Here is a 12,591-nt window from a genome sequence, read left to right on the forward strand (position 1 = left end):
TAATTATCTTTATTGGTTTGAGGAATATCTTTTATTGGATAAGTAACTACAGACACCTTAAGTTCATATTTGGTCCAGGACAACAAATAACCTTGTTTCTTTTGCGTATAGTGTTTCGAACCTTGAAATATTGTGAAGAATTGTAATTTCCATGCTATGAAACAATTTTCTATTGGATATAGGATCCCCCTACGTGTGACATTAAATTAGAGCATCTTCTCACTATCTTCTTCAAGTTAGAGACTATGACAGTCAATCTTCTCCTAACCGGATTTGACGGCAGGAAATATTTTGTTGAAAAATCACCACTTAAATAAGATATGATTTTTCATTTTGGAAAAATGACCAAGTAATATCATTTCCTTCAAACACACTTAATCTGAACGTCAAGCTACGAATTATTGAAAATTTAGTTTTTATAAATCAGAATAACATTTTATTGGGAAAAATTGTTAATGATAAAATAGATATTCGACAATGGATAAAATCGCATTACGAATGGTAGACTTCATTTTTTGATTCAAAAGAAGGTAATTGTTCTTTAATCCATGAAAAAATGTGTTTCAAAGTCGAACAAAAAAGATGTTGTAGGGTTTTATAAAAATATTATTATATGAAAAAACACAAAAGATATAAAACACATATTACTTATTAGAAAAGATTATGAATATATTAAAAAAATTAATTTGGACTAGTTTTAACATGACATTGCAAGTAAGTCACCTATTGAAATTATATATAGGGTAATATTAATGTATAAAAATGCTTCATATTTTTAAACTGTGGAGTACTAGGGGATATAAACAACTGCTGATCTACATAGTTAAAGATTTACTACTTTATGAAATGTTGGAAATCGTTGTACGCCATATTGGATCCACCATATTGAATTAAACTTTGCTCTTTTTTTAAATAGAATGTCCACCTTCCAATTAAAAATAAAAACCAAAGTGATGCATAATTTCAAAGTAAAGTTTTACGTGATAAACAATGGCGAGAATAGTTTCTTGATAAGAAACGTTCATTTTTGAATTATAAAAAATCTGATGTAAACACCACACGACTTCCTTGTACGCCTAGTGCATTAAATTACACTTTTTTTTTTTTTTAAATGAAAAGTTCATAAAATTTTATTTCACTAATAACTTCTGATTTTTTTCATTTTTGTTTTTCTTAATTGTTTTATTGAATTATTATTTATTATAAAAGTTTTTTTTTAAATAATTTTTAATAAATCAATATATTTAACTTTAAAAAAAAAATGTTTAAAAAAGGAAATGAAGTCGGATTCGATGTGCCTTCTCCTTGTAAGATCCAAATATTTCATTAATTAAACCTTTATTTTGCTATAAGTCTGGAACCAATGAAAATAAGTACCACGTATAATATATTGTTGAAAAGCTCTCAAATGAGAGCTTATTACTGCAGTTAAGAAAAATTCCAAAATCCATGTTGAGTTTTTTACTTTTTTGATAAAGTCGATTGCAATAAAAAGGGGATATGTACAAGGAGACGTTACAACAGTCCTACATTCAAAATTTCAACGTTCTACGCCTAATCGTTTTATAGTTGTGCGAGATACATACATACGTACAAACGTCACGCCGAAACTAGTCAAAATGGATTCAGGGATGATCAAAATGGATATTTCCGTTGAAGTCTGAAAACCGAAATTTTTCGCGATAACAATATTTCCTTTACTTCGTACAAGGAAGTAAAAATTAAATTTGCAAAAACAGAAAAATCGCGGTAGTAATAAAACGAGCTAAAAAATCTGTAGTAAATTTTATATTTGGTATTAGCTACAGAATTACATCCATTTAAACAGTTAACGTTGGAATTAATAGCTGAAACACTAATAATACACAGATTATATGGTTAGGTCAACTGATATTAATGGTTTTTAGTGTTGAAAATTATTAGATATTGTCGATTATTATTATTACTTCCACCTCCTATTACCCCTCAGTTTTGAATTATGAAGCCTGTCCATAGTTTAATACCTTGTGTGTGTGTGTATATATATATATATATATTTATATAAAATTATAAAATTTATAAATTTTATCGTATAAAATGTAAAATAATTTTTAAAGAATAATTAGAATTTTTATAAAACTATTTCAAAATTGATACTGAAAATATTTTAAAAGATACTTATTTATACATCTTATTTTGTTACTAACTAAATTTATTAGTAGGAATTAAAGAAAGAAAAAGAGATACCAATTTATTAATAATTTTCACAGATACAATAATTGTACAATAAATATACTAAAGGAAAGGTTGACAATCAGAGAAGACATTGACGAACACACAATATTGACTCGATTAAATGGATGTAGATGCACAATCATATCCAGAAAAGTGATTGATCGCGAGTAGTAATGAATAAAGAAGAAAAATTGCTGCTAACCAATCTTTGGATTGACGAAAATAATAGATTAATAATAAACTTATTTACATTTTAAATTTTCATAATTAAAGTATAAAATTATTTGTGTATGTACTATAATGTATCATAAAAGGAAAAAAGGTTACCTGCCGATTAACAAAATAAATATATAAAAAATAAAAATAATAACTTAAAAAGTATAATTATGTTTTTATGTATCTGATACAGAAATTTATGTGATAATAACCCTGTCATAATAAATTATATTTTCCCTCTTCCACTCTTTCATAACAATAATTTACTCTTAATATTAAATAAATTTACTAAAATTACATTCTTATATCTAGATTTATTTTAATTAGATTTATGTACTGTAGTAAGTTTTAATATTAAGAAACAGTTAAGAATGTGAGCGACTAGATTGAAATTAATTTTTTAACTGATTAGTGAATGCAGAGCTTTCAGAAGTAATATATGAGTACTAAGTCTTTTTCCATCGAAGTTGTAGTGAATAAATATTACTAAAGTATAAAATCTTTAGCCCTAAGCAACTATCCGTTATCTCAAGATGTAAATATTTAGAAAAATATTATCGATATAGTCTGTCAACACAATATAATTGGACACACGTTTACCAGAAAAGATGAAAGGTCTTATAGGGTTTTTCTGAAGATTCTGCAATTTTTAGTTCCAATCAAGTTTATCAAAATAAAACTAGAAGATTGTGGTCAAACAGTCCAGAGCGTAATTAATGCATGATGTGGTGAAAGAATCAATGTTGACTTTTTTGTAAACCTTGAACTCAAGGGTAAAAACAAGCAGATATTTAGATATTTACTCTGAAAAATAGTTTAAATATGGTACCAGCGAGTCTCTTTATATTCCAGGTTCCAATTTTTAGGAAAATCTGGCCATTAACAGACTTTGGTGACTGCTAAGAAGCCCTATCAGGTGATATAAAATACCGAACAAGAAATTCAATGTTGGGTGTAAGCTTTTCCAATTTGTCCTCAACAAGGACGCTATGAACTTCGTGCTCAATAGCCGTAGCATAAGACCGCAGACGGGTATTAGGATATACGTCAGGAGATCCAGTTTCTCTCTTGCCTAGTGATGGAAAATTTACATCGCCCAAATCAAGGGAATCAGTCCGTTTGTTCTTAGCTTTGAGAGGAGTGACATCCCAACCCCGTAGGTGGAAGACACCCATCTAGTGATGTTACCGGTCACCAGACAAGCCCCTCCGTTGCAAGCCCTGAGGGGCTTTACGGTTGTCATCTTTAGACCCTCTAAATGATTATATCTCACAGTCATCAGGCAGGCCTCGGTCGGGATGCCACAGATGTAAATGCCTCGGCAGACATCAGTAAATACATATCAAATTTTGCATTCACGTAGGCTTCAAACAGACATCTTCACATCCAACCTAATATGATTCTCTCAAATTAACTAACCGAAACCGCAGAAGCGCGAACCTCGCGCCTAGTACAGATTTGACAACACCGTTCGTGACTGTGAATGCCTCAGTGGCAGTCTTCATAGCAGATAAAACCCTTTGCTTCTGCTTTCTTTCAGAGATCTCTTTGTAAATCCTGCAACCTCTAAAGGTAACCGGACGCAGCATACACTGTAATAACCCACGGAACTTTCTCGGAGTTTCAAAGGTAACCCCATAGTTCGCGATATATTTCACAGTAAATATCTGTTTGTTGTTATACTTCAGTTAAAAGTTTTTAAAAAAATGTCGGCAATTGTTTTTTTTAAACGTCATGCATTAATTATTATTATTGTTAGGTATTATTATTGATTAAGAGTTGATATAAGTACTATTTATAAAGTACTTATATACATTCATTCATTTTAGAGATAAAGCTACTGAAAAAATAATAAATATTAAAAAAATTCATCACTCAAAACTGCCACTAACCTTAATTTATTTTCTTAAACGTTAGAAATAAAAGTTATTTACTGAATTTAAATTACATTTTAATCAATCAATAACTATAATATTATATAACAAAAAACGTCAAAACACATTTTAATTATTCTTAATATTTTGGTAAAAATTTTTAATAAAATGGATTCTTATTAAGATGAAAAAAATTCTGTCCACTTGAATATTAATAACTGTATTTAATGAAGTTATTAGATGCCTATTTTTGTGCTTATATGTATATATGTGTGTTGTGTTTTATGAATATCGTATACACATACATACATTTTAACTCGTTTCCTAAATAATGAAAATCCATTCAATAAAGAAGAAAAAGCTATTAATTAAAAATTAAAATAATTTCTGCCACAAAGACAAAAAAATAAGTTATGAAACTTTATTAAATGTATCAATTACCTTTTTATTTTTTTACATTGTATCGGTTTTATGATAATTTCATTTTATGTAGTTGATAACATATAAAAGGTTTCATACGGTAAGTATTATTAACAGAATCAAAATTCTTGAACATATATTCATTGTTTTAATTGGGTATTTTACATCAAATTTCACAAAATTAAGTTTTGATAATAAATTTTAAGCTTTTATTAATCATTTAACGAATTTTTTGTATAATAAATTAAAAACCGTATTTTTGGACAACAAATATTTTTTTTTGTTTACTTAGGATATTATAAAAAGTGCAGGATATATGATTCTTAAACCTAATTTATTCAACTTTTCTAGTCAAAAACGATAAGAAACCATTAAAGTTACCGTTTAATCCGGGTTCCTAGAATATCAGTATGTTATTTCACCCTTTGCCCATGAATCAGGGCGAAATCTTTCGCTAGCTTAACCCATAAACGGAGCGTTTCCCGACCTATGTTTATCTGAATTTTTTTCATTATTTTTGCTCATAGAATGAGATCAGAAAGCGCCAGTAATACTATGGGAATTACTCTGTACATCAACCAAATTTTATAATTGTAAGAATTTCCCTTTCCATGAGCTAATAACAGGATGTAGGTTAGATATTTTGATTTTTTTTCTTTTACTTGCGTGACATTAATCTTTCTCCATATCTGATCTTATACTAAAATTAAATATTGGCCCTTGAGCCTTCTTTTAAAAAGGAGTTGTTGGTAAAATGTTTTATTTGATTGCAACAAAATGCTAGAACATCTAAATGTAATGAACATCTAAACATCAAAATGTTTCTTATGTTTTTTAATAGAATATTAATCTATATTTTAAAAATAATATTTAGTTATTATAAATTATACAAGTTATCTAATGTAAATATAAAAATCATTTTCAATTAATTTTTAATAAAAATTATGGAAAATTTCAGTTTTCCTTTAAAAAAATAGTAATTCATTGCTATGCTTTCGTTTAGTATTCATATGAAGATAATTTTTTATATTTCCCCTATATGGTTTACATATTATTCGTTATTTTACGTGATATAATTATCAGTTTTGCTTTACACATGTAATATAAATATAAATCTCTTAATTAATTTTCTTTAATTAAATTTTTTCAATTATTAACACAAAAAAAGAGCTATGATAAACGGTTGAAAAAAAATATTGTAAACCATTTTCAAAACTTTTTCTTAAAATTTAAAACTGCATGGTCATTTCGACTTATGAACAATCATTATCAGTATCTATTAAAAAATAGTTAAATATAAAAAAATAATGACGATGTAAGAATAAATATTAATTAACAAATAACATAGTAAAACGATTACGTTTAACTTAGGTCCCGGGTTTGAATCCCGATCAGGCATAGAATTTTTCATATGCTTCAAAATTACATTTCCGTATCCCATGCACAAGCTTGCAGCTTAAGTGGTGATATCATCAAGCCAAAAAATCTGATGTGGACACCACATGACTTCCTTGAACGCCTATTAAATAATATATACGCATTTTCTTTTAATGAAAAGTACAAAAAATTTTATTTTATTAATAACTTCTGATATTTTTTTCATATTTATTCTTTTTTTTTATTATTATTATTATTTATCGTAATTTTTTTTAAGGTCAGAGGTTAATAATTATTAATAAATAAATATATTTAAATTTAAAAAAAAGGAGATGAAGTCGGTCCAGTCGATTGCAATCAAAAGAGGAGGCACACAACTAGATGTTACAACAGTCCTAAATCAACAAATTTCAACATCCTACGGCTAATCATTTTTGAGTTGTGCAAGATACATATGCACATACGTACATATGTACAGACGTCAGGCCAAAACTAATCAAAGTGGATTCAGAGATGGTCAAAATGGATATTTCCGTTGAAATCAGAAAACCGAAAATTTTCGCGATCACAATACTTCGTACAAGGAAGTAAAAAAATAATAATAATAATAAATACAAGCAGCTGTTGTCGTTTTAAGCAACATCTATCATCGCAAATCAGCTGATTTCGATGTCGAGAGTTCTAAGATTCAAATCCTTATACAGACAGTTATTTTTATACGGATTTGAATACTAGATCATGGATACACGTGTTCTTTGGTGAATGGATTGAATTAACCATACATCTCAAGAACGGTCGACTTGAGACTGTACAAGACTACACTTCATTTACATTCATATATATCATCTTCATCCATCCTCTGAAGTAATACCTTAAGGTGGTTCCGAAGGTTAAACAGGAAAAAAGGCAGCAACTGTCGATACTACATAAAATATCTATAAGTGTAAAATCATCTAAATCATTGATGCACCAACACAGTTCATAAATGTAAGCCATTGGTTAACAAATTGTTCAATATGCCGTTGGATAAGATAAAAATTTATCTCAAAAAAGATAGAGATAGTATGAACCTTGAACCGTTTTTTTCCTCCGGGACCACCGTTAGTTATTGCTTCAGAGGATCAGATGAATGATTCGTAGCGTGTGTGAAAATACCATGTCTGACCGGTATTCGAACCCGGGACCTCCGAATGAAAGACCGAGACGCTACCACTCGTGCCACAGAGGCCGGCACAAGTGGTACCTTAAACCAGTCAAATGATATCCCTACCTATGGACAAAATTTAAGGAAAGCGATAACCGTTTATTATTCTTATAATAGAAAACTATCACAATAATCTTAAATAAAAGTAAAATACTAAACCAATTTTAAATTCTAAGTAAAACTCTAGTATTTAAAAACAAAACTGACCATTTTGTTTAAGTAAATTTCTCTGTTATCGGTTTTTGAGCTGCTTTTGTTCGCTAGTATCTTTTAAGTCATGAAAAATTCCAATAATTTAAATTTATAAGTTAAAGTTTCTATTTCATTATTATAGTAAAAGTAATATATTTTCAAACATATCACATTACACAGGGAATATTGCTGTATAGCTATACTTTATAAACCCTTCATTCTCATCTCTACATGTGTATTTATATCCCCTCATATATGTATCCTTATACTTTTTTGTGGGTTATATTTTTCATTTTTAAATTAAATTAATACTTTCTATCTTTATCTAACGAAAGATAATATACAATTTTTTTTATATATATATAACTGTGCTTCTTACACAAATTATCTTTCGTAATTAATATGTAAACGTATTTTATAATTTGCTTTAAGAGAAGCAACATGATACAAATAAGTGGCGTTCTAAAGCATGAAGGTCTAAGTTAATAATGTTATTCATTTTCTGATGAATTATTTTTCTGAAGATAAAATTTCTATTTATTCTTCAATTAATTTTCATTTAATCTATATTGAATTGAATAGTAGTATTACTTTTGTATATTCAACAGTTTCAATGCACAAAAATTAATCCTTTTAAAGAGATTCACTAAATTTAACTAAATTGATAATGCAACCGTTCACATTTAGAGTTATAATTTGCTGTTTTGTCTTATAAATAAATAAAGAATCTTACAGCAAAAATACTCGTACTCTTCAATATATTCTATTCAAGTTTTCTACCGAAATCTTTGAAACTGTTTCTATTTTAATTATCACATCAAACACTTAAGATTATAAAGAAAAATAATTCACATTATTTTATTCACTACACCAACAAATAAACGTGCATCTAATAAATGCGTATCATCTAAGAAAATGTAGAAAATGGAAATTAATTTACAGTATTTTCACCGTCAAATGTAAAACGTATAATTTAAAAATATTCCAAATGTTTGGTGTATCATTCAAAGGGAAAAATTGGATGGTTTTTAACCTGACCATGTAAGGTATGAAAAGGAGTGAAAACTTCTAAACGCAACTTAAAATTAAAATTTTATAAATAAATACTTTTTTTTTGTTAACATTAGGTTAAGAAAAAACATAGACTTCTTTCCTTTTCCTCTACCGCTGATCGTATATATATATATATATATATATATATAAAATTTATATAAAATTCAAAATAATTTAAATTTATTGCATTATAATATAAAAATTCTTTTATATTTACCAAATATAAAATAATTTACTAATTTATAGTTAGTTACTTATAGTTATTTACTATTAAGTATTTTATTAACAATTTTTTCAAAAATAAAAATGATATTTTTAAGATTTTATGCCTAAAATTCAGATAAATATCTTTCGTTAGATAAAAATGTTATGTTCTTATTATTTTTATAAGTTCTGCGTAACGTTAAAATATTATTATTAAATATTATTAACAACTCGCACATTAAAAATAGATATTTTTCTTACAGAAAATCTTTTCAATTAATCTTGTAGCTACTTCTTTAGTAGAATTACAAAAAAAAATTAATTAATGAAGAAACTACATAATTAGCTATGAAAAACATTTTGCAATATCAGTTTTCACCTAATTTGAGAGTCAGTTAATATTATTTTTTTATTTTTTTTTATATTTTATTTTTTTGTAATTAAATATTATTTATTGTAATATAAATTATTATTATAAATAATAATTTATTCCTTCGGAGAAATGAATAGACGTGCGTAATATCTACAACTGATTTAAAGGAGAAAGAGCCTCCCAATAATTTGCTCTCTCTAGTCCATTTTACTCTGGGTGGTATCCTGTAACAGCTACTGATGGACGGTTATGAAATAAATTTTTTTTTAACGTAGCGTGACCTGAATTTGAACCCAGAACTTCCAGATGAAAGGCAAGGGACTAACACTTCACCATGGGGATCGACAATAATGATTTATAACAAAAAAATTAAATTTCTATTCCCATAATGGAATTAAAAGGTGAATTTAAAATTTATAAAACAGTCTTTAAATATAAATTTTTGTCTAAACCAACCAAATAATAAATTTTGTCAATCAACAGCAGCGTATCCAAATAAAGGTTGTTAAAAATACATAAAAACCCCATGGAAATCTATTTATTATTATTTCACTAACGAATATATATATATATATATATATATATATATATATATATATATATATTTTATTTATTTAAAATAAATTTTTTCGATAGGAAACATGTTGACCAACAGAGTTAGAGAGTATACATTTTTATTTTAGTGTGTTTTATAATATTTATTTAAAAATATTTTAAGCATTTCATTTTACTACTTAATACTTTTAGTTATTTTAAATATTGTGTTTAGAAAATGAATAAATTTTGAATATTTTCTTGTAAATATAAATTTCGTATCATAATTTGTGAAGTATTAAGTCATATATCTGAAATAATTCTCTACCAAAATGAATGACTTTGGAAGATTATTTTCTTTATTTCTAGTATTAATAAAACAAGAGATTTTTACCTTATGATTTTTGATATTTTTCTAATTTTTGCTATTATGTAAATTTAATAATACTTTAAAACATACTACCGTAAGATATTTCAATATTATTGGACATAAAACTTGTTACAAAAGTCTTGGTGATTAATAAATAATTAAAAATAAATGAATATAAACTATTGGGAAAATCAATAAAATTTTATTAAAATAACTTCATGGAGAGTGATAAAAGGTAAAAATTATTCATACTTTATTTTTTTATAAAAGGTAACGTTGGAATAAAAAAAAATTTTTTTCTTTGATAGTTTCCGAGTAACTGTAACTAAATAATGATTTGAAATAATTGGAATATCTTATTTCGTAACCTAGTTACAAAGAGAAAATAAATAGGTTTGTTAAAAACATAAAATGTAATAAAACAGAAATATTAAGAAAATGGCGGCAGATAACCAATTAAAAATGTAAAAATATTAAATTATCCTTTTCCATTTCCATTTATTCGATATTTAAAATTTATGTTCAGCAAATAAGTATGTAATATTACAACTATTAATCAGTAATGTACTGTAATAGTTAATAAAAATTAGCGTATATTACTTGTACTATATAAATTTCTTGGATAAATCTCTTGTTTTATTAAAACTAGAAATAAAGAAAATAATTTATCAAAGTCATTCCTTTTATTAGAGAATTATTGAAAGGTCTTACTTTCGTAAGCCTGTTATTGATGATTCTCTTAACATTACACAATGCACAATTCGTTAAAATAAAGAACTCATTTATTATTTTGTTGTTTTTTTTTCTTTTTAAAACAAAAAACTGAAAAATACTACAGATAAATCATTAGGCGTGTATATAAACTGTATTGAATTTTATAATACATGAATTAAAATAAACATTATTATATTAATTGTCGATACATCTTAACATTTAATTTAGTACTTAAACTTCACATTAACAAAATTGAGCTAAATTTATTTTTTGTAATTTTATTTTCCTTTAATTTTGATTTCAACCAGTTACATAACTTTTCCCCAGTTTTTTTTTATTCATAATAAATATTTAATTATAAATTTTTCTTTCAATAGATGCCGTATGTCATTCGTAGATTGAAGCTAATGTAGTTATTTACCACGTTAGGCATCTTAGAAAAAAAAAACCATAAAAATATATCTATATAGATTTTATACATTTAAAATTAATACATGAAATGCATGTGCAAAATGTATGATTATTCAAAACTATTAAATTTGATTACTCCTTACTTTTAAATAGATTTACCAATAATTCATATTGAATCATACATTTTTTTTATTTATAAAAATAAAATAAATCGTATTATTTATAATTAAATTTATAATGAATAATAAACTTACCGTTGATTAAACAGGAAATAAAAATGAGATAACTGTATAAGATGTGATTAAACTTGCCCATTATCAACTGAACACATATCAATAATAAATAAACACTTATATTAATGCGTTTTTTTTTTTTATAGAAATATGATAAAATTAATTCGTAAAAAACTAATAAAATGAAAGGAAAGAAATTAAAATTAATTCAATTATTGATTGTTTCATTAATAAATAGAAAGAAAGTGCTCTGTATTTGAACACAATCACTACAAATTTGTATAAGAGGGCCTGACACAAAGGACGGACCTGTTACACAACACGATGCGGGCACAAAACTGACGCTTTCTGCACATAACGACGCCGTTCGGTTTTATTATTTATTGCGCATGCGCCTACTTGTATATATATTCACCATATTTAATTCTTATTCCCCCGCCCTTATTCATTTTAAAAAGTATCATATTAATTTTATTTTTAATTTCTGTGTTGATGATGATTATTGAAAAGACGACTAAAACCGAAATAAATTTGAATCAATTAAAATTATTCACTCATATGAAAAAATAAGAACACGCGCTTACATAGATCATATTACAAACATTCAAAAAATATACCTCATAAAAAATAATACAAAAAACAACATTTAAAATTATATAAAATAAATTTATTATTTACTTTATTTAACAACAATTTGTTTAATTAAAAAGATTATGTAAAACAAATGAAACAAGTTTTTTTCTTAAATGACTTACTTTTTATCATGATTAACAAAAGATATTTGAAAAAAAAAATCTATAAACATCAAACTTACACTTATATGTTAATTATAAAAGTTGACAACAAAATATTTTACTTTTTCCTGACATTTGTTATTTATTCTTACATAGTGAGTGAATAAAGTAAAAATTTTTTTTAAATTAAAAAGTCGACATTTTTAAATTTTTATCGGCTCCTCCCCACCACCAATATTGCTCCAAAGTACTTTTTTATGCCACTTGTACCACTATTATGATTAGCAAGACATAAGAAAATTAGTTTAACAAATATGCAATTAAAAAAAAGAGGAAAAATTTAGGGGAAATTTTTTTTTTAATTTGAAAGATAAACTTGGATGAATATACTAAGCTTAATATAAAATGGGATTATATTTGCAAATTTTTGAGAAAATTGACCCCAAGGAAAACTAGTTACACTAACTT

The 12,591-nt window shown here is 25.9% G+C and overlaps 1 protein-coding gene across 1 annotated transcript in view; it reads right to left on the reverse strand.

Annotated features, from left to right (window-relative positions):
- The window catches only part of LOC142327515 (uncharacterized), a 156,420-nt gene extending 144,717 nt beyond the window's left edge, over positions 1-11,703 (reverse strand). Inside the window, exon 1 of the mRNA XM_075370641.1 lies at positions 11,411-11,703. Within this exon, the coding sequence (XP_075226756.1) occupies positions 11,411-11,471 (61 nt within the window). The 5' untranslated portion in view covers positions 11,472-11,703. The remainder of the gene's footprint in view (positions 1-11,410) is intronic.
- Positions 11,704-12,591: the final 888 nt, after the last annotated feature.

Source organism: Lycorma delicatula, chromosome 7 (assembly GCF_047948215.1).
Source record: "Lycorma delicatula isolate Av1 chromosome 7, ASM4794821v1, whole genome shotgun sequence".
Taxonomy (NCBI): domain Eukaryota; kingdom Metazoa; phylum Arthropoda; class Insecta; order Hemiptera; family Fulgoridae; genus Lycorma; species Lycorma delicatula.